Source organism: Cibotium barometz, chromosome 8, assembly GCF_041138505.1.
Source record: "Cibotium barometz isolate CiBa-2024 chromosome 8, ASM4113850v1, whole genome shotgun sequence".
Classification (NCBI taxonomy): Eukaryota; Viridiplantae; Streptophyta; class Polypodiopsida; order Cyatheales; family Cibotiaceae; genus Cibotium; species Cibotium barometz.
In genome coordinates, this window is record NC_141053.1 from 29,643,596 (window position 1) to 29,667,722 (window position 24,127).

The 24,127-nt window shown below is 45.0% G+C and overlaps 1 protein-coding gene across 3 annotated transcripts in view; it reads left to right on the top strand.

Moving 5' to 3' along the window:
* PYR4 (pyrimidin 4) overlaps positions 1 to 23,217 on the top strand; it is a 64,041-nt gene extending 40,824 nt beyond the window's left edge. For all 3 annotated transcript variants that reach the window (XM_086801574.1, XM_086801575.1, XM_086801576.1), the window contains 3 exons: positions 5,231 to 5,347; positions 5,436 to 5,596; positions 22,867 to 23,217. In XM_086801574.1, coding sequence (XP_086657700.1) covers positions 5,231 to 5,347; positions 5,436 to 5,596; positions 22,867 to 23,055 — 467 coding nt within the window. In that variant the 3' untranslated portion in view covers positions 23,056 to 23,217. The remainder of the gene's footprint in view (positions 1 to 5,230; positions 5,348 to 5,435; positions 5,597 to 22,866) is intronic.
* Positions 23,218 to 24,127: the final 910 nt, after the last annotated feature.

Consider the following 24,127-nt stretch of genomic DNA (forward strand, 5'->3'; position numbering starts at 1 on the left):
TGGCTTCCCATCCCTCCGGTTGGTGTTTTTGGTGAGTTTTGGTGGACTGTTTTGCTGCTGTCCAGCCTCTTTCTCTCTTGGATTTGAGAGGGGGATGATTGGTCTTGGTGCTTTGCTTCGTTTGAAAGTGTTGGAGAGGAGTCTTGGAGTGCTGAGATTTGTGTACTTTGTTGCTGTGGATATGGCTCCCCCTTGTACGAAGAAGGATGACAAGTTGGATGGAACCAACTATGCACTTACTTCAGTATAGAAGAGAAAGGTCGGATTCGTTGCTTCTCATGTGGGAAGAGAGGACATTTGTCCAAGAAGAAAGACAAGACCAAGGGCAAGTCTTCATCTCAGAAGAAGGGTAAAGACACGACACATGACAGTGATACAGATACTTCTAGTAACACTTCTAGGGCTCCCAGGGCGCTTCTGGCTCGCGGGGACCAAGATCGTGTACTTCTCTAGTATACATGCAGTTTCCCCCATGTGCTTCTAGCTAGAGGAGGCTTGTGGGCAGGAGAGGGGGTTGGTAGCAGCTCCATTTGTTGGTGCATGGGAATCGTGAGTTGGAGTTCCAAGCATTAAAAATCTAGCAGGACATGGTCATCTTTGGTGTAGCAGAGATTATGGACAGGATATGTTCCAAGTTCATTGTTCAAAGCTTTTGGGACATGATGTGTTCACAATCCAGTGTTGGAGATTATGGACGCGGTGTGTCCAACAGCTCATCATCTTATTCTTGGAGTTCACTGCACACTTGTGTGGAAATTTGGAGCCAGTTAAAGTTCCTTGCTGTTCGTGGTGGCATTTTGTTTCGAGGAAACATGTTGGTGGGTGCTCTCTCCGATGTGATTCTGGTATCTGCAGTACTGGAGCCTGGAGGGTCCATGGTTGCATCTTCATCAGCTTATCTTCTTCTGACTCTTGCACACTACGAGTTGCAGAGGGGGTGTTAGAAATTGTGCATCTCAGTGTATTTGGGCTTTCCCTATTTTATGGGATTTTATCTATTTTCTTCTACTTTAGGAAGTCGTGAGTAGTCAGCTCTATGAGCAGCTGGCCAGCTCCCTCTCTTCACTATAAAAGGGGCTTCTCATATTCACTTGTTAATCAATCATTCCAAGCACAATGCAACACTTTCTTGCTGGCTATTGCCATTGTAAAGCTTCATGCTATTATAAAAGGTGATCTTGTTCCACAAGCTCTCTCTCCTTTGGTCCCTGTTCTCTCTCTTGTTTTGTCTACGCTTCCGCCTGTGCATACTCCACAGCAACTACAAAAAGAGGGTGATCTTCCAAGGTCGAAAACTGTCCTAGAGCCTCTTCCAAAAATCTGAGAGAAAACGCGGTGAGAGGCCCTGAGACTGCTAGTGTCCTGCTTTGCGAGTGTTCCTAGTATTCCATGACGAGTTTCCATGGACAGTTTTGTATCACCCCAGTGAGATAGCTATGTAGATGTTTTGTTTCTGTTTTGTTTCCCATTCCATGATGCGATATGCCATGGACATTATTGTATCACTTTGGTCTCATAGGCCCATTGGGTCTTTAGTAGACGCTCAATATATATTTCTTTCTTTCTTTCTACCTCGGGCATCTGGATGCTGCGACCTAGCCGTGCGGTGTATACGAAAAACGGGATACCCAGAGTCTCCTCCCTATCTGCAGGATCATGCCAAATCCACTCCCTTGGGTCCCACTAGAGGCGCGTCATGGGCCGGCTCTCCCAGATCCATAAGTGCTAGTCTCTCTCCTTGGCCACCTTGGCCAGAGGGGGGTCAATGTGCCACTCGTGCCTGAAATCCGATCAACCTCATCCTTTGTAAGGTGCATCCATTGAAGTCATCCAAGGGAGGCTCTGATCTCTCTAATCTGCCATGAGGTCCAATCGAAAAAGTGAGCAAGGCGTAGCTCTCATCCGTGCCATGGACTGCCAAGAGAATATCATGCCTGGTAAATGCTGGTTCTGTCTCTACCCCGTATCCGAGTCAGGCCTCTCTCCTGAGCCTCTGGGGGAAGCTGTCTGAATGCGAGCCAATCTCCAAGGGATCTAGCAGGTCCTGTGCGCAATGCTCCCCAGGATACATGAGGCCGGGCCCCTAGCATGTGGCCACTAGGAAGATAGATCATGGAGTCCAGATTAGGGGCTGCCGAAGACGCTTCTTGGACGCTACCAAAACTGATTGCTAGAGGACCGGCCTAAGGTGATCCCAAGCTCGAAGTAGGCTGGTGGCAAATCTGTCCTCAAAAGCTGAGCAAAAGCCACGGGTCCGCATCTCTGTGAATATCCATCTAGTGCTTTGCAGCCAAGGGCCCTCACGCTCGGAGTACAGGCTGAAATCGTGGCCAAGAGAAAATCCTCCTTATGAAGCAACATTTGGAAGACCATTACAGTCGTTATGACCAGAACCTCGTCTTCAGTACCTGAAGTGAACAAATTGACGGAGTCTTACCAGGAGATGTTGGAATCAGTTAAAGACAGATTGTCTAAAGCTTAGGAGGCCTACACTTGATAGGCCAATAAAGACCGAAGGAAGTTCTCGGAAGGAGATCGGGTTTACCTTCGGATTATGAAGCAACGGCTGACCTTTTCCTATCCAGAGAAAGATCAACGAGGTGTCAATGAAGTTGAAGTTATGTTCGAGCTGGACTATGCATGATGTGTTCCATGTTAGTTGGCTGAAACCATATGCAGGTCCAATCCCTTTAGAAATTAAAGACGAAGCGGAACCAAACATAGTTGATGAAACTGAAGTGATGGTTCCCAAACAGATCCTTTTTCCCAAACAGTTCAAGCACGGCGCCAGCCGAAGACAAAGAGAGATCCTCACGAAGTTTCAAGACTGAGGGACTCACGAAGCAGTTTGGCTTGACAAAGAATTCTTTGAAGACTATCCGGCTTTATTGATGAACTACTTGGAGGCTATGCAACTTCCATCAAGTTAAGTAGAAGGATGTGCATCCGGCACTTGGATGCCACGTGGACATATCTGAACAGCAGTTGTAGGACTTAAGCAAACAAGGTGTGGTGTACAAGTCCCGTACATGGTCTTGGTTAGGTGTGCATTGTCCTCCACATGAAGCAGTACCAGTGCGTACTCTGAGCCTCCCTCTGGAATGATGTCATGTTGTGAGTGTTTGGTTTGCAGCCGGACAAGCTTCTGTATAGGAAGCATGTAGGTAGCATGTAGAAGGGGGGCGACCCTTAGGGCTACCCCAGAAAGGGGTATTGCATCCTTTGAATGGGCAAGGGGTAGGCCTCAAGCCAACCCAAGGGTCCAAGGAGCCCATGGCCTTTGCCCACCAGCCTTAGGAGGTTGTGGCCCAATCGGCCAGCCCAAGGATGGGCTTTGGCAGACTGTCAGGCCAGCCCATTGGGGCTTAGCCAGCCAGCAGCCGACATGCTTAGAGGCCAGCCCAGCCAGTCGGTTAGCCCATGGGGCAGCCAGAACTGTAGGTGGCTAAGGCATTTGGGCTGCCCAGCAGCTAGCGCAGGCCTAGGCAGCAGCCTGGCCATCATGCGCAGAACGGCCAGCAATCAGTGTGAAAGCGCTTGGATTAAGGGGCAGACCTGATCGTGGAGAATAACAAAACAGGACGACCCCTGTGTGAGCCAGCTGACCAGTACCTTTAGGACCTATAAAAGCATAGGACAGCCAAGGGGAGTGCTACAGCCAAGGTGAAGAGTGCAGGTCAAGAACCAGATTTTATTTGCATTATTCTAATAAAGCAAATACACCATTCGTGGTTGGGGCCCTACAGAGGGTATTGGGTATTCGGGACCCAATTCTGTGTCTCCCTCCCTCCCTCCCTCCCTCTCTCTCTCTCTCTCTCTCTATTTCTGCACATCTCTCTCTATGTTGTTAGTCATGAAAGATTGCTGAATTCTGAACATTGAAGTTACCGATTCTATCCACTAAGCTTCCGCATGTTACAACAGAAGAGCCCTAGGGTGCCCAAAACCACCGCTTGGCCCCGGCTGGGGGATGAAATGCCCTGTAATAGGGGGGGATTAGGTCACAAAGCATGCATATGACCCATGGAACAGAAATGGACAGGTGTGGGGTAATTCTAGACCTGTTTTGGGTAGCCTAAGCCTGTGCAGACCAGCCTAGCCAAGGATCCTAGAGTTGTGCGCCTTTTTAGCCCAATGTGAACACGTTAAGTGACTTTTTAAGGGCTTGCAAAGGGCTGGCGGCTTTGTGTTAGTTGGTGGCCCATCAGAGCGCACACATACCAGCTGAGTCGTGTGAGCAGCCTAAACACCTGAAATTCAGCAGGCAGCAATGGGACGTAATGGACTGTTGTATACGGGAAGTGATGGACAGAATCAGATGGAGGGAACTGGATGGAAAAGGTTGAAAATCTGCAGTGGTTCCCGGTTTGGTGTGAAATTGAGAGGGCAGGGAGGTAAAGAGTGGTTATACTTCCATTTTGATATCAATAAAGCAAATGCTCTCCGGGGGGGTGTTCTTGGCCATTGTGACCGAGTGCAATCGCTTGTTTAAATGATCATGATGCATAATTACATTGTGAAGTAAGCTTCTGGGAGACGCCTTTACATTTGCTGGCAAAAGGAATTTGCTCGTATCCATCAAACTTGCTCATTCAAAGTGTTTGGAGATCCCCAAAAACACACTTGAGACTCTGCAATATTATAATATATTTAAGCTGTAAAGTGCTACTGCAGAGACCTCTTCCAGTCACTTAAGGGAGATTGTACACTCAGATGACCAATTCAGGCAGATCTGACACTCACTTTAAGCTCTGCAATAAAGTTTTCTAGTCCTAAACGCTGATGGGATAGTGGCAGTGACGTGAGTAAAAAGACAAGGGGATTCATAATAACAGGTGGAGGACATAGCTAGAACTTAAGGGAGGAAGGCATAATTGCACCTTTTTTTATGAAGGACCTGGGAAATTGACATGAAGAAACGTGATATGGAGCAAAAAAAAGTCAGGGTGATGGTATAGTAGACACTGCAGTTGTGCAAAGCATAGGGGAGAGGTGCAAGGAGATTACACCATGGATGAAATATGAACTGAGGTTTGCAATTTCCAATATATTAAGGATAGAGGTCTTTAAATTTGTTTTAAAAAAAGTCTGGTCAACACACAATGGGATATGGTGACAATTCAAAAAAGCTGGCTAGAACTTGCTTCTAATGTTTCTTATTTGTCTGTGCACAGGTAGGAGCTTTACACTGGCTCTACATAAGTTTAATCCTTGGGGCTTTGTTTTGCAGGGTTTGTAGCGGCAACAGTTACTCCTCAGCATATTGTGATGAACAGGAATGCCTTGTTCCAAGATGGGCTGCAACCCCACAACTACTGCTTACCTGTTTTAAAGCGCGAAGTTCATAGTAACTTCAGTTTTCCCCCCTATTTGCTTTAGATTTATGCAGCTTCTCTTTTTTCTTTTTAACCGAAATTGATGTGATTCAATTGCAGGAAATGCAATCCTTACTGCCGTCACGAGTGGCAGCAAGCAGTTCTTCTTGGGTACAGACAGTGCTCCCCATGAGAGGCATACAAAAGAAGCTCCGTGTGGTTGCGCCGGCATTTATAATGCTCCCGTAGCCTTGCCCCTTTATACACAAGCATTTGAACAGGTAGAACTTGAACAAAGCTAATTTTGTGTAAAGAGAGCTTTTGTCTTTTTCAATCACTTGTGATTCGTTAGAAAAATTCAAAACTTTCATCCTTTATTTTTCAGGGATGCCCAGTTAAACCCGAGGACAAACATATGTGCATGTGTTTGTCTTCTGACATATAACGCAGGTGCGGCTTCTTGATAGGAAGAGAATCATGCTTGGAAACTCTTGCTTGAGGGCGACTCTAGAGGTGCAAGGGGTGGGAGTCTCTGCCAGAGGTGTCAAACCCAAGGTCACTTTATTTGAAGGGTGAAAACTGTGAGGGCAAGATGCAGGACATTCTGCATGAAGAACTATGTCTCAAGAGCTAGAGAGAGAAGAGCTAGGCCCATAGGAAGAAAAAGCAAGAAAAAACACTGAAAAACTAAGACAAAGCTAGACCTATCAGTTGAGGACAATTGTTTAATAAGTTGGGGGGGATGTCACCGAAGCATCAAAATATAGGTTGCTGACATGCAAAAACGCAACTCAGCAAAAAAAAAAAAAACATGGCAGTACTGACGTGGTGCTAATGATGTGGCAGTGCTGCCATGGCACTAATGATGTAGCACTGCCACGTGGCGCGCAGCGCAGGGCGACCTTACAGGCTTGGAATGATGCAACTAGCTTTTGGAAAGCAAAAGATTAAAAGCTTTTTAAATACTATAAAGAGAAGAGCTTTTATTATTAAAAAGATGCTTTTTGGGGTATGAGTGAGTTTTAAAGTGCTTTTAGGCAAGAACTATATATTCAGCTATTCTCTCATTGTTGAGACATGTAAAAAGACAAGAGACACCTCTAGCTCTAAGAACTTGTACTCAAGACTCCTCCAAGGGGTTTTATCTAATATAACTCAGAAGGGGGGGGGGGGGGGGGGGTTGGCCCAAGGCTATTCCAACCCCTAGTGTGGTGTCTTCTCTCTCTACTCTCTCTCTTTTGTTTGTTTTCAGATTTTCCAAGGTTGTTTTCTTGAAGATAAGCTAGGTACCTGTGCCACTGCCCTTACGAAGGCTTGTTACACACCCTCGCCATTTTCCCATTAGACTAAGGATGATCAGAGGAACTCATACTCAGCGTACTCTCCGATTCTTGGAACACTAGCTATCAGAAGTGTCTTTAAAACTTCGAATCCCTATCACTCACAAGGCAACCCATATAACCTGAAAAACTGCTCAATAAACTGTTGCACCAAATTAGTTGCTCTAACCGCTGACCTTGTAGGTAAAACCCTTGCCATCTTTGTTAGTGTGCCTACCACCACCCAGATGGCATTATGTCCCTGGTGGTCCATGGCAATCTGACAATAAAATCCATGGAAATACTTTCCCACTTCCCAAAAGGGATCTCTTAAGGATGTAATAACCCTCCAGCTCTAAGATGCTCAGCCTTATTCACCTGACATTGATGACATTTCACCACATAGTCTTGGACTTCCGCCTTCATCTTAGGCCAGTAAAACATCCGGTTTACCAAATCATAGGTCCGTTGTATCTCCAGATGACCTGCTATAGGAGAGTCATGTCATTTATAAAGGATCCTTAGCATAATTTGGCACATAGACTCTTATCATCCTGGAACAATAACCCATTCCGCATCAAGTACTGATTATTAGCGACTCTAACAGGTGGTATGATGTCACATGCGGAAGCTTTGGGAGTCTTTTTTCAGCCTTAAGCACTGCATAGGAACTCTTGGTGCAAGAACAAATAATAGAGAGAGAGAGATGGTTGTATATTAAGTATGTTCATAGAGTACGAAAAGATACAAATTTTGTGGCCTTTGACCTTCTCAAAAGGATAACAAAAGCCTAATCTATAACCTACTCCATAGGGGAGTGAGATGAATCTATAATGAACAAGGCAATCCCTTTTATAGGCCCTTTGGCTGCCAGCCCAAGTTCCAACTAGCTGACAGCTATTGGCGGCCAGCTTTAGTGGACATAAAACTCATTTAATCCACCACTGACCTGAGGTAAATCTGGCTGACTCCATGTGTGTCCACACTAAGCTTTTTCTTGAACCTGGCAAATGTCCTAACCCTATTGTTTATTTGCTGCAAATCAAGGATTTAGCATGTCCATGTGCATGCACATGACATCCCCTACTGCTAAAGTTTATGGCGGGATTCTAATTTCTGACCTGGATGATTGTCATTAGAGTCTTCTTTCAGCCCTAAGCACTGTATAGGAAGTCTTGATGCAAGAACAATCAGCATAGATAGAGAATAGAGAGATAGATGGCTGTATATTCAATATATTCATAGAGTACAAAAAGGTAAAACTTCTGTGGCCTTTGGCCTTCCCAAAAGGATAACAAAAGCCTAATCTATGACTTAACTTCATAGGGGAGTGAGAGAGAGAAATCAGGCCGACTCCATCTGTGTCCACACTAAGCTTTTTCTTGAGCTTGGCAAATGTCCTAATCCTAGTGTTTATTTGCTGCAAATCAGGGATTTAGCCTGGGATTAGCATGTCCATGTGCATGCACACGACATATGACCACTGAGTCGTGGTCTAAAACTGTGGAGCTCCTTACCTAAACCTACTACCAATACCGATTGAAATGCCCATTGGTTTGACACAACCCTCTCAAGGAATCATACAAGTCAGCACTAATCACGATGAACCTCAAACGTTGGAGGATGCCATCAAGTATGCTAGGATTTATGAGAAGACAATGGCTAGCCTGACTCAGAAACAGGCCTCTTAGAAACCTCACATCCAGGCAGTTTCGAATAGGGTTCCCAAAGTAAACGCAAGTTTAGGTTTGGGAAGGCTTCACAGGATAAAAATCAAACCCAGGCTTCGCGCGATTCCAATCTGAAGAAAGAGAAGAAAACCCACCAAGGTCTCCGGACTTTCCGAGATGGTGGGTGTTTCAGTTGTGGCCAAAAGGGTCATATGAGAGCGAGTTGTCCATAGGCAAAGAAGTGCCTAGGGCAGCTCACGTGACCGAAGTAAAAGGTAACCCTAAAATCTCTTCCATTGATACTGTAGTTCTAGATCATAGTGCCTCCATAGTATGTAACTTCAACACGTCGGTCTTGGGTCCTGATGATCTTATACGGATGTATGGGTCGGTATTTTGCACATCCTTTCTGACCCACAACTTCGTTAATGCCAAACTTCTGCGGGAGTTGAGAGTGGAGATGCAACCAAGTGATCATGTTTACCGTGTGAACTTGGTGGGGCATGGACAGATCTAGGACTTGAGTTTCCACCTGGTTCTTAGGATATGGGCTCCGCATGGACCACCTCCCACCCCTTCAGTACAGTCCGGGTTCCCTTTTTCTCCAGCTCTCTCATGAGGACACCAACCGGGTTATCCGGTTAGGTCTTCTCAGTCTCTACACCCACGGCACATGGATCACACCTTCGGAGCTCCACCTCTACATAGATCACTTCCTCATGCTCACTTAGGATGGATTCATCGAGTATAGCCGGGCTATCTGAGTGTTCACACGTCCCATGCCATGCAGATTGTGATTGGCCAGATGCCACTGCCTCAGAGTGGAGTAGGGAGAGAGTTGATCACGTCTTCAGAGACGGGGAGCTCATATGGAGACCCAAGGAGGAGAGGATGTGCCGTTAAGAGGTTGCGGCAGGAGCATTACATATGTCACTGCCCAATATACTATGAAATCCGGGGGAGGTTTCATTGTTTGTTCCATTTCTTTTTCCTTCTTAAAGCATACTTTTAAGCTAGCCATCTATTTCATAGCCTACAGGGAATTTAGTCCCATTTACATTCAAAGACTTTCGAGTTGCCTCATGACTTGTGAGGCGTTAACTATTCAAAGACCCAAAGCTTTCTTTGAGATTTCCTCGAGTGCCTAAATTAGAGATGAGAAAAATGTATAGCCTAATCTTGATCAAAGACAAAGTGACGATGGCTGTGCGACTTGCAAGGACATAAGACTTTCTCTCTAGTTAGGCAAATGGCCTTGAGATTGAGTGATGAGAGATCAAGCGTTGCCTAGGGCTCTTCCTGCTTGAGCTTCACAAACACAGGGACACTTTCTTGAGAGAGTTTTGGCCCCAGCCACCCCGACCGTTCCCTCGCTAGCCCATCATCACGAGCTTCTTCCGAACCCAGGAGGACACCCATACAATGGATCCTGTGGATCCACCTTGGGTTGTTGCGGATCCACCTCGCCCAAGAGGAGTTACCTCGGACTGGGCCTCTGCATTCCAGTGTGCCTGAGGCCCTTGGCCCCCCGGACGTCGGCCACAATCCCCTCATTAGCTCCAGATCCAACACATGCTTCATCACCACCATCAAGCTACCTTTACAACTATTCGGGGCCACAACAGTTGAAAATCTAACCAACAATAAATTGAGCAACGAGGACAGTCTGATGTGCCACGTGACGTAAGTAAAGGAGACCTCTCGGCCATACTCATTACCATCTACTAGGAGCTGATGCTCCTTTCATGTTATATGTTTCATGGTCTTGGTATTTCATGATGAGATTTCCAGTGACAGTTTTGTATCACTCCATTGAGATAGTTTTGATTTGTTCTATTTTATTATCCGTTCCATGATGAGATATGCCATGGACATTATTGTATCACTTTGGTCTCATAGGCCCATTAGGTCTTTAGTAAACGCTTAATTTATCTTGTTTTCTTCTTTCTTTCTCCCCTGTAGACCATTTTGACATGCTCCCATCGCAGAGGCCTGACCCTCTTTCTTCATTGATATTGGTACTGGTTGAGGAGGGATAGGATAATTAGTTGCTATGTGGATATATAGACACTTGGTGTCTTTTCCATTTTCCTTTTGAGTTCTTCTATGGCTTAGTATATCCATGGTAGTGTTGTATTACGGATGATCTCATAGACCCTTGAGGTGTTCCATAGATGTTGATAGAACTTTCTTACTTTTTTTCTACATAGGAGCACTACCTTTTCATATGTGCAATGCACTATGAGATACGAGGGAGGCCATGAAGCTACCCTTGCGGGCCTTGAGACTGTTGTCGGCCTCGTCTTGTGACCGTAGAGCTCTTGCAAAGACTCGTGAGTCTCTGACCAATTGACTGACCTTGGCCACCCTTTTATAGGCTCGTCTTGTGACCGTAGAGCTCTTGCAAAGACTCGCGAGTCTCTGACCAATTGACTGACCTTGGCCACCCTTTTATAGGCTCTTGGCCGGTCACCAGGCGTCCACACTTGGGTGCCGGCCCATCAGGGCGTCCTCACTTGGACGCCCGCCCGTCAGGCTACCTATCCCCAGCCTAGCTCGCCAATCAACTTGCCTAGCTCCAAGCTACCCCAAGCCTCGAGGCTAGTCTTGTGCGTGTGCTGCTGCACACTATAGATGCACTCTGTGCACATGACATAGGTGGTCTCTACACCAACACAATTGTGTCAAATAGTCCTAAGCAACACTGGTGGTCGCGAAAGTCAATGACGCAAGAGTGGGCCAAACCCATCTCTAAAGAGGCACTGAAGGTTGTCATGGTTGGGTGGTGAGTTAGGCCTAGACCCCCTTCACGTTGTTTGGCTTTGTTTTGCAAGTTTTGAGTCGTGTTTCAAGATTTTTCTACGAGGAGATCCGTTTGGGGATTTGAAATCCCAAATAAATAGTAAAGCCCCAAAACACTGAGATGCACAATTCTAACACCCCCTCTGCAGCTCATAGTGTGCAAGAGCCGGAAGAAGATAAGTCGATGAAGATGCAACCATGGACCCTCCAGCACCGCGAATACTGGAATCACCTCGGAGAGAGCACCCACCAACCTGTTATCTTGAAACAAGATGCCACCATGAACAGCAAGGAACTTTGATTGGCCACGAATTCCTACACAAGTGTGCAGTGAACTCCAAGAATAGATGATGAGCTGCTGGACACATCATGCCCATAATCCCCAACAGTGAACGGAACACATCACGTCCCAAAAGCCTCAAACAATGAACTTGGAACAGATCCAATTCATAATCTCTGTTGTACCAAAGATAACCATGTCCTACCAGATGTCTAATGCTTGGAACTCTGAATCACGGTCCCTATGCACCAATAGGTGGAGCTGTAATGAGCCCCCTCTCCCGCCCACAAGCCTCTTCTAGCTGGAAGCACATGGGGGGAAACTGTATGTGTACTAGAGAAGCACACCATCTGGGGTCTCCTGAGCCGGAAGCGGGAGCCCTAGAAGTGGTACTAGAATCTGTATCACTATCCTGTGTCATGTCTTTGCCTTTTCTTTGAGATGAAGCCTTGCCCTTGCTCTTGTCCTTCTTCTTGGACAAACAATCCTTGGACAGATGTCCTCTTTTCCCGCAAGAGAAGCAGCGACTCCGACCTTTCTTTTGAACTGAGGAAAGTGCCTGGTCAGAACTGTTGATTGACACCTTCAACTTACCTTGTGAGATGAGAACGGACTCCTCCTCCAAAAGTAGGGAGCTAAGATCATCAAAATCCAATTGAGTGGATGTGACTTGGCACCGCATTGATTGAGAAATCACATCATAGTCCGGAGGAAGCTTGGTGAGGATAAGAGCAGCGAGCTGAGAAGAGGACAATGCACCCATAGCCAGTAACTGGTCATGGATAACCTTGGCCTTCATGAGAAAAGACTCCATGGAATTGTTTTCAGGAAATAACAAGCCGTAGAGCTGCCCTTGCAAGGTAACTGGTCTCATCGATGAATCTCATGCAAAGAGATCCTCCAATTTTGACCATACTTGATGAGCACTGGTGAGAGTTTGCACTGCCGGTGAGACCTCCTCGGTGATGGTCCGCAGAAGCACAGAATTGCCTTGGAGTCCCGATTCTCGCAGTCTTGTAATTCCATAGCAAATTCTTCCTCTTGGTCCTAAGTTCACCGCCTAGAGTTTTGAGGATGCTTAGGCTTCCTTTCATCAGTGCCCTGAACAATGTCCCACAAACCCTTGTGGATGAACCATATCCGCATCTGAAGCTTCCAATGAGCGTAGTTGGGTCATTTCAACTTGTCATCCTTGTTCGTATAGGGGGAGCCATATCCACAACAGCAAAAAACAAATCTCAGCTCTCAAACACTTCTTTCAAGTGCTTTGCAATGAAGCGAGGCACCATGAACAATCTGAAGGAGCTATGGAAGCTCAGCTGTAGAGTTAGGGTTTCATGTGGGAGACATACACAGAGAGAAGAAGAGAGAGAGAGAGAGACATATATGACACTGAGAATGTATCACTCTTCAAACGAAGAGGATAAACCCACACAAAATATTTTGCCTCTCCCAAAGAAAGCTGAGGCATCTCACATACATCTATATGCACAAGCTCTAACTGAGCATCTTTCTGTCCAAGAGCTTTCTTGTGGGGACACTGGAGTTGCTTGCCATATATACAATGCTCACAAAACTGAAAACTTGAAAACTTTAGAGAAGGCAAGTAACCAAAACGAGACAATTGCTCCATTCCTTTGACACTCATGTGTCCCAACCGGCTATGCCACATAGAGATTTCCGGCAGCTCGGTTGCATTTACATTAGCATGGTGACAAACACCAGCATGCATGAAGTAAAGAGTGTCCACCTTAGAGCCTCTGGCAACAACCAGTGAGCCCTTACTAATCTTCCACTTTCCACGACCAAATGTGGTAACATAATCAGCATCATCAAGCTGTCCAGTAGAAAGCAGGTTCTTCTTGATCTCAGGCACATGCCTGACATCATGGAGCATAAGCTGTGAGCCATCTGAAAACACAAGCCTCACATCACCTCTGCCAAGAATCTTGCATGCATGGTTAATAAACTACTCCTTCATTGCCAGCAGTATACCTGACAAACAAGTCTCTGCAACCTGTGACATGAAAGGAGGCACCTGAATCAATGATCCATGAGTGCATACCATGACCATCTCTTGCAAGAAGTGAATGGGCATCAAGTGAAGACGTGAATAGGACTTCATCCTCACTGTCACCTGCATGTGACACATTGACTTCTTCAATCTTGACTCCACTTTTGCCATTTGGCTTTGCATCTTCGGCTTCATCTTTGTCTTTGTCTTTGTCTTTTCCTTTGCCCTTTTCCTTTTGATCATTCTTCCATTTGTAGCATTGCTTTTTGATATGTCCCTTCTTGTCACAATAATGGCATTCCAAGTCCTTTTTGGAGCGGGACTTGCTCCTTCCCCGTTCTTGGCTTTTACCCCTTTGTTGGGATCTCCCACGTGCATTCATTGCATTGGACTTTCCAACAGAGTTATTCTTCGTGTTCATCTCCTCTTGAAGGAGAGCACCCTCAACATCTGCATATGACAGCATAGCATTTGAATTGCTAGTGGCTGTCCTGAATGTGTCCCAACTCTCTGGCAAAGTGCATAAGAGAAAGGTGGCTTTGAACTCATCGTCCATTGCCAACTTTTGATTGATTACCTGGCTGACAATACCATTAAACTCATTTAGATGGGCTGTCATAGACGCCCCTTCCTTCATTTGAAGACCTATGAGTTTCTTCAACCAATACACTTTGCTTGAGGCACTTTGCTGGGCATACGAGTCCTGCAATCTTTGCCACATTTCCCAAGCTGTCTTCTCTTCACGTATGCTGAAAAGTAAAGTGTCTGACACAGACAACATGATGGTGGATCTTGCCAGCTCATCCATATCTTCCCATTCTTCAGCAGTAAGAGAAGCGGGCTTTACACCCCTTTCTTTGATGGGCTTGTGCTGCTTCTTCTGGAGCAACACATTATAGCACTGGGTTTGCCAAATGTCATAATTATGTGAGCCTTCAAGCTTCTTAATGTGAAGCAATGAAGAGCTCTCACCTGTGGTTGCCATAGCAATATGCAACCTTTGTCAATGCCTGACTTCCTGCAAGATGTGCGAACACTGCACCAAAAGCACACAAAGTGCTCACAGTTGTTCTCCCAAAGTTTATCTCCCACTGCGGAAGCACGAATGCAACTCTTCTCCCACTGAATGTGATAAAATCACCAAAATCTGGTTGCTGCAGATTTAGGACAGCACCTTAGATGTGCTCTGTTCCCCTTCCAAAGTACTGTACAACAGTACCAAGTGCTCACCAATGATGTACCAAATCTGTACCGGCAAGTACAGCAGCTGAAAATGAGCCTTTTCCTCACTCAAATCAATGTACAGCCATGCCAAAACTTGTACAAAGTTGTACCAAATCTGTACCAGCAAGTACAGCAGCAATAAATGCTCTCCTGGCTGTCAAAATTAGTGAAAATCAGACTTTTACAGTTCCCACCACTGCATACAACAGTCCCGAACAGAAATTGGGCAAAAGCCCCTTGACTGCAAGTGGATTTCTGAGGGTTCAAGGCATAAAAGTCTTCCCTGCTGCTTTGCCAAGCTCAACAAGCATAAAATCTTGAAAAGCCCCTTGATTCAAGATCAATTTCTGATCATACATGGTACATTAACGCACATGAAGGCATCCAGAGTCTTCACAATGCTTCCCCCTGGCCACATATACATCCAATACATAAAAGCCCCTTGATTTACAGGCACATTGAGTGCTTGACAGGCATCAACACATTGCCCAAAGCATCAAATGCCAATGCGTGCATGCAAATCAACCCAATCGGCACAAAAGCCCTTTGATCTGCACTCCAATTTCCTGCAATTTTGCCCCAAATGTGAGATTGCTCACATCATACAGCATGTATGAATGCCCAATGGCACAATTACATCAAAAGCCCCAAATTTTGACATCCAATTTCTTGCAAATTGACTCTGAATGTGACCAATGTCACCCAATTTTGCCAATTTTGCTCAAAATTTGAGCAATTTGGCACCTGTACTTGCTCAATTGATGATTGTACCTGCTCAATTGCAAATCCCAAAAAAAAATTGAAGCATGTACCCCTGAAATTTCTGATTAATGTTGCAGAAAGGGAGGAGTCGTATTTGCTCTGATGAGGTGCTGCTTCTGAAGTGCTGACTCGTGCTGATGCTGCTGATGCTTGCAGGTCAGGTTTCTACAGCAGGGCACAGGTGGGTTGCTGCACGTCATAAGGGCTGTGAGGCAAGCTGGCTTGATCGTGATGTGGGTTAGCGACCCTATGCATGGCAACACGATCAAGGTTCCGTCGGGTTACAAGACAAGGCCGTTCGACGCAATCCTGGACGAGGTGAAGGCATTCTTTGACGTCCACGAGGAGGAAGGCAGCCACGCGGGTGGTGTCCACCTGGAGATGACTGGTCAAAACGTGACGGAATGCATCGGCGGGTCGAGAGCTGTGACTGTGGATGACTTGGCGTCTCGCTACCACACTCACTGCGACCCACGCCTCAACGCCTCCCAGTCGCTCGAGCTCGCCTTCATCATCGCTGTGACAGGCTCCGCCGCAACCGCCAAAACCAGACCCTCTAATTAGCTATAGCTCTATGCTGCTCCAAGTTCGGTGTGCCACGTTACTCCAAGTTCGGTGTCGAAATGGTGAGAAAACCAAGGGATAAACGCAGGACTACAAGTAGCAGCAGAAGTCGTAGCAGTGGACGAAGTGGGCTCTGATACCAGTTGAATGAGCTATGGAAGCTCAGCTGTAGAGTTAGGGTTTCATGTGGGAGACATACACAGAGAGAAGAAGAGAGAGAGAGAGACATATGGGGATAAGTCAACTCAATGTATGAGTGTGTGACTCCCCTATCACACATGTATATTTGCTCTAGTACACATAGTGCACTTAGTACATTAAAAGTACTAAGTGTACTATGTACTATAAAACTTATGGGCTAGTACACACTATAAGGGTGGGCATAATGCCTTTACCCCAACACAATCAGCCCCCTCTCACACCGTAGAGAGAAAAAGGTGGGCCAGCAGCAAAACAGTCCGAGGTCCACTGGGAACCGCCTACTAGAAGGGCAAGGACTCGTGGAGCAAGAAGACAGTGTAAAGCCACTTGTCTGGCAGCACCTTTGAGCAAGAAACGCACCACCAAAAGATGCTGATGAAGAAAACGCAGCCAAAACACTTCAAAACCTGCCTCTGAAGAGCAAAACACAGCCTATAGGGCTGGCTGACAGCAACCTGAAGAGGGCTGGACCAGAAACGCAGCAAGGTACTGAAACCCAGCTCCTGTATGGGACTGATCTGCAGCCGAGAAGTGATGGAAAAACGCACAGCAAAGTGGGCAGATTTGTAGAGTTTGGAGCAGCATGGACCTAACCGTATGATACCATGAAGGAGATAGCACAGGCGGAAGCATAAACATTAAACATATGAGAGAGTGCAAAGAAGATTGAGAGAGTTGGACAAGATCACCTTTTATAACAGAAGTAAAGCTTTACAATGGCAATGGCCAGCAATTGAGTGTTGAACTATGTGCAAGGGAAGTGGATGAACGAGTGAATAATGGGGAACTCCTTATATAGTGAAGTAGGGACCTGGCCAACTGCTTGTAGGGCTGGCTGACTGGCCCTGGACAAATAAATAGGAGGAAAATCCAGTAAAATCCCAAATAAATAGTAAAGCCCCAAAACATTGAGATGCACAATTCTAACACCCCCTCTGCAGCTCATAGTGTGCAAGAGCCGGAAGAAGATAAGTCGATGAAGATGCAACCATGGACCCTCCAGCACCGCGAATACTGGAATCACCTCGGAGAGAGCACCCACCAACCTGTTATCTCGAAACAAGATGCCACCATGAACAGCAAGGAACTTTGATTGGCCACGAATTCCTACACAAGTGTGCAGTGAACTCCAAGAATAGATGATGAGCTGTTGGACACATCATGCCCATAATCCCCAACAGTGAACGGAACACATCACGTCCCAAAAGCCTCAAACAATGAACTTGGAACAGATCCAATTCATAATCTCTGTTGTACCAAAGATAACCATGTCCTACCAGATGTCTAATGCTTGGAACTCTGAATCACGGTCCCTATGCACCAATAGGTGGAGCTGTAATGAGCCCCCTCTCCCGCCCACAAGCCTCTTCTAGCTGGAAGCACATGGGGGGAAACTGTATGTGTACTAGAGAAGCACACCATCTGGGGTCTCCTGAGCCGGAAGCGCCCTGGGAGCCCTAGAAGTGGTACTAGAATCTGTGTCACTATCCTGTGTCATGTCTTTGCCTTTTCTTTGAGATGAAGCCTTGCCCTTGGTCTTGTCCTCTTCTTGGACAAACAATCCTTGGACAGATGTCCTCTTTTCCCGCAAGAGAAGCAGCGACTCCGACCTTTCTTTTGAACTGAGGAAAGTGCCTGGTCAGAACTATTGATTGATACCTTCAACTTACCTTGTGAGATGAGAACGGACTCCTCCTCCAAAAGTAGGGAGCTAAGATCATCAAAATCCAATTGAGTGGATGTGACTTGGCACCGCATTGATTGAGAAATCACATCATAGTCCGGAGGAAGCTTGGTGAGGATAAGAGCAGCGAGCTTAGAAGAGGACAAAGCAGCACCCATAGCTAGTAAAACTGGTCATGGATAACCTTGGCCTTCATGAGAAAAGACTGCATGGAATTGTTTTCAGGAAATAACAAGCCGTAGAGCTGCCCTTGCAAGGTAACTAGCCTCATCGATGAATCTCATGCAAAGAGATCCTCCAATTTTGACCATACCTGATGAGCACTGGTGAGAGTTTGCACTGCCAGTGAGACCTCCTCGGTGATGGTCCGCAAAAGCACAAAATGTGCCTTCGAATTCTCCCAGTCTTGTAATTCCCCCTCTTGGTCCTAAGTTCACCGCCTAGAGTTTTGAGGACGCTTAGGCTTCCTTTCAGTGCCCTGAACAATGTCCCACAAACCCGTGTGGATGAACCAGATCCGCATCTGAAGCTTCCAATGAGCGTAGTTGGGTCATTTCAACTTGTCATCCTTGTTCGTACAGGGGGGGCCATATCCAGAGCAGCAAAAAACAAATCTCAGCTCTCAAACACTTCTCTCAAGTGCTTTCCAATGAAGCGAGGCACAAGGAACAATCAGCCCCCTCTCACACCGTAGAGAGAAAAAGGCAGGACAGCAGCAAAACGGTCCAAGGTCCAGTGGGAACCGCCTACCGGAAGGGTAGGGACTCGTGGAGGAAGAAGACAGTGTAAAGCCACTTGTCTGCTGGCAGCAGCACCACGAGCAAGAAATGCACCACCAAAAGATGCTGAAGAAGAAAACACAGCCAAAACACTTCAAAACCTGCCTTTGAAGAGCAAAACACAGCTTGTAGGGCTGGCCGACAGCAACCAGAAGAGGGCTGGACCAGAAACGCAGCAAGGTACTGAAATGCAGCTCCTGTATGGGACTGATCTGCAGCCGAGAAGTGATGGGAAAACGCACAGCAAAGTGGGCAGATTTGCAGAGTTTGGAGCAGCCTGGACCTAACCGTATGATACCATGAAGGAGATAGCACAGGCGGAAGCATAAACAGTAAACATATGAGAGAGTGCAAAGAAGATTGAGAGAGTTGGACAAGATCACCTTTTATAACAGAAGTAAAGCTTTACAATGGCAATGGCCAGCAATTGAGTGTTGAACTATGTGCAAGGGAAGTGGATGAACGAGTGAATAATGGGGAACTCCTTATATAGTGAAGTAGGGACTTGGCCGACTACCTCTAGGGCTGGCCGACTGGCCCTGGACAAATAAATAGGAGAAAAATCCAGTAAAATCCCAGATAAATAGTAAAGCCCCAAAACATTGAGATGCACAATTCTAACAGCTAGCAATCTCTTTCGGCATACAAACTAAAACTTTCAAGAGGACAAATCTATCCGAGAAGCCTACAGATTTCAATATCAGCAAAAATTGGTCTGAATCTGGATCTCTTCAAAATATGTGCGCATACGTCAAGAATCAATATCCATCAGAACCGTCTTTACGAAGCAAAGAAGCTTCACCTTACATCTGGCAAAGCATATAGACCCAATCATAGTTGCAAATACTATGCAACTACGTAACACTCACTCCGATCATCTGCAATCCACAATCTCATTGTTCCTTCCTTCCTTCCTTCCTTCCTGTGATTGATTTTTCAAATCAACTCCCGCTTCCTCTCAGTTCAGAAATGCACCAAATAGGAATAGAGATGCAAATAGGGGATCTCTACTCTATAGAACCCAAATCTGGACAGTGTAACAGTACCAGTAAACCTAGTGCACCTCAAGGAAAAAATATGGCACAATGGCTCATCCTCACCATTGTGACAACAAGAAGTTATCCATGGTCATAGAGAAACCTCATCAGTGTAATCTTCTTGACAAAAGTCAAGACATGCTTAAAGCCGGAAACTTTGTCAAAAGATGGTTGTATAAACCATCTCTGAGATGTTGTGCACTACTTCCAATGTGTTGGATCAAAAAAGGCAAGATCAATGATCGCAAAAGAAAGTAATAAGTAACTACAAGTAGTCACAAATCTGGTCAATAGCACTTGACTATGACACACACACCAATTAGCATCTATCTATCTAGGACTAACGAATGTTTTTCCTGGATGCATGAAGGAACTATTGATCATGACAACTCTGGTAGCAAAATAAAATTAGATAAGTGCATCCCCACAAAAGACGTGGGTTCTTCCTTTGTAACACACGGGCCATAGAGTACATCCGCATCCAAGAGTTCATTGAAACAAACAAGACTAGCCAAAGAAGGCTCTGTGGCCCCCCAAGAAAATGGTCTCTACAATAAATTCTTCTCTATAAATCAAGGATTTTACCTAGAAGGAAATCACCCATCTACAACTGGATCCACTCAAATATCCAAAACAATAATCTGTCAGATATCGCGTACCAGATGGGACACCAAGGTATGTGTGTCCAAGGTGTGTATCTCCATGTGAATCTCCCGAGCGATCCAACCACTCTTGGGTCCCCTTACTTAGATCACGTATGGATCTACTGCTTCAGACAGATCTACCATGAGTCTGGGTAATCAAGGAGAATTCTAGTCCAGGTTGTTCAGCTAAGGCATTACGAGCGCATACAAATCAAGAAGCATGAAGAAATCTGCTTCTCGCTACATACTCAAACAACTCTCCCTTCACCTATGTCTACTCCTTGTGGGTGTGAAGGCCACAGTACGCTCTATGGAGGGGAAGAGCCATCAAGTATTTGGAAGGGATCATGAAGGAAAACTCAAACTGTTCCACAATCTACTTGGATCAAGTCACTCTCCAAACAAACAATCAAAAGGGTTTCTTCGGAGCTATCTTGCACCCCTCTTAGGGGGTTTGTACTGATAGCTCGTGTTTTGCGTTTAGGAGATCCGTGGGGTTGTAAGACTCAGCCCTCCTCCCGGTCTTATCTCATGCACAACGCCCTAGCCTTGGTTGTCCTACACAGCTGTGTGTATATGTTGCACACCTACGGGACAGCTTTACTGCCTTATGTGCAGGCCTCAAAAGCTTTATTTACTCACTCTCTTCCACCCCCTTACGGACATGGGAACATACATGTAACAGAGCAGGTACCTAAGCACAAAACTCAGCTAGACGGGAGAAAACATTAGAGAGAAATTAGGGTTTTTAAAGTTATTGGGTGGAGCATCCCCTCGGATCAATGGGTCTCGGGCGTGTAACTCATTGCATTTGGATCACTCTGTCTAGTAAGAGACCCAGGAGGTGGGTTGGCACCTGTGGCACACGAGTTGTTTGTATGCGTTGATTGGTCTGTGGTGTAGGGGCATCCGGGCTAGGGCTATCTTGTGGTTGTTGGCATGGGACTCCACCTTGGGTCGGATGAAAGAAACTTGTGATGGTGGGATGTGAGGTATTTGGGGTCTGCCTTTGTGCATAGCTGATCTCTATGGTAGTGTAACTCCATCAAGTGGAGTCCCAATCATCGTTGGTCTGGGAAATCAATGACCCGAGAGCTTGTATGAGGCTAGACAATAATCCCCCTTTTTGGCTAGAAAGGACTTGCACACCTAAAATGTGCAACTTTTATCACACCACATGCTTCGGCCACTTAAGGACTACCTTGTAACACCGTCGTGGCTAATTTATTAATTTAAAAGACCCTTTAATCCTTTGTTGATGTTAATATACTTTTCTCTCTCACCCGTAGGTGATACCACATTGTGAGAGACATTCCTCCTTCATGGCAGATGGCCATTTATGCATAGTACATGAAAACTTGTTTTGTCCCTATGAAACACGAAACGGACAATATGGGCAAAATGTTTCAAAATGAAATGAAATGAAACGCCATTTCATCCAAACCTAATTTAAAAAAGAAACCTTATTCTTCTCCTCTTCTTTCTCTTCCCCTTCACGTTCTTCTCCTCCCCATCTCATTTTTAAAAAAACCCATAAAGACGAAACGATGAAATAGATGAAAATTTTACTTGTTACTGCTCCAATTTGACTTCTAAGTCAATTTCACCTAATTTCACACCATTGATTAAATTTCTTAAGTATTTCACCAGGTCTTCTATTTCTCACTTCTTCTAATTCACAAATCCCAATTTCATACTTTCAACGTCAATGGTTGAAATACCGTTTTGCCCAAATTTGACTTTTTGGTTAGTTTCACCTTATTTCACATCCATTTGTTGAAATTTCTTGGAAGTGTTTCACTAACTCTTCAATTTATCACTTTCTAAATCCCTATTTTATACTTCAGCCTCAATTGCACCTAATTTCACACCCAAATGTTGTGATTTCCTACAAATTTTTCAATTCATCACTTTTGCCCAATTTAATGAATCCTGATTTCTTACTTGCGACCTCAATCGCATCTAATTTCACATGCAATTGTTGAATTTTCCTACGGTTTCCTTAAATTTTCACTTTTTTCCAATTTGATTTGACAAGTGTCGATTCGAAACCTCTCCATGCCGTCCATAGAGACGAGATGACGAAATGGACAACACATTTTTTGTGACTATGGTCTTATGGAAATCCAGGAGTTTAGTTAGATCCTTGTCATCTCCATAGTAGGTGATGCCACACTATGAGAGACATTCCTTGTGGTGCCATCAAGTTTAACATGCGATACCTTTAGTGATTGTCACTATCCACTAAATAGAATTTTTAGTTCACTTTGCATTTACATTATGCTTTGTTCAGGATTCACGAAATGCCCTATGCTTCTCCCACTACAGTACTCACAAACATTGCAGTTTGTTTCAGCCCCTTGTAGATGCCAAACAAACCACCCCTCCCTTTTCTTTTTGCTTCTACAAAGCAGGTTTTCAGGATGACGGATGCATGTGGGGTAATAGCGTGCCTCCTTGGATTGTTATATAAGAGCTTTTGATAGACGTGCATGGTGTGCAGAAAGTTTATACCTACTACAGAGCATGTAGACTTTAAGTTTATATTCACTTATTGTCTTTTTGTCACAGGCTGGTGCTCTGGATAAGCTTGAGGCATTTGCAAGCTTTAATGGACCTGACTTCTATGGCCTACCAAGAAATACATCAAAGATTACATTGATAAAGAGGACATGGACTGTACCAAAAGAATTTAACTTTGGTTCTAGCACAGTTGTTCCTATGTTTTCTGGCAAGAGGCTAGATTGGACAGTTGTTTGAGTGTCAGATTGCATGTTTGAAGATTGCATTCTCTTGTATAGGACGGATTGGTATAACCAAGTTGGGAACTCAATTCGAGCATATGATCAGCTTCCTTATCTAATTTTTAACATCCAATGGGTTGGCTTTCCCCATGCTAATTCAACATTTAATTTGAAATCCCATTCAAGCATTAGGATCTCTGTAGTTTTACATATAAATCTGTTGGTAGGCTCTACCGATTGTACCTTTGTTCAGATACTAGATGAGTAATCGGTCTCTTATTACTAGTGTATCTATACGATAACTATTGATTAATTAGTTAGGGGTGGAGAAGTCAACTTAACGTAAGCAATAGTTTAGGTTACTTTGGCCTGTCCTGACTTACCCTATATTCCAGTCATTAAATAAAAGATCTTCATTTTCATGATTGGATAAAATAATTTGAATCATGGTATTACAGATTTCTTATTCTCATTTACACAAGATGGAGCGCAAGGATTTGCTTGATATGGTATGGATGATGATGTTTAGAATAGGACAAGCCCACTACCCTCCCATACTCTCTTTTGTGCCCAATAAATACATGGAAGGTCAAAGATGATGCTGACAAAGAGACCACAAACTGTACCAAAAGAATTTGGTTTGATCACAGGTGTTCCTATGTGTGTTGGCAAGAGGCTACATCAGGCAACTGTTTATATTGCATATTTGTAGGAGTTGCAGTCTCTTGTATGCTAGGGCTTGGCATAGCCAAGTGCAAATGGGAACTCATTTCATGAGCATTCAGTGGACTGGGTTTTACCATACTGATTTAATTTTCATTAAGAAATCTCTTGTAAGCTGTAGGCTCTTATCAATTGCACCGGATGGTAGAAGAAGAATTTTGAGCTTCCAATCATTGTTGTATTCGTTTAATGAGTTGGGGTTTCTCAGAACCTGGCCATAGGGTTTGGAACAGTTCTTTGGGACATAGAGATGGACTATTGATTAATGAGTTAGGATTTGAGAAGCAAACACAACTAAAGCATTATTCAAGTTTATCTCCATTCCAAACTTAGTAACTTGTCACCAGCCATTTAAGCCAGGCACT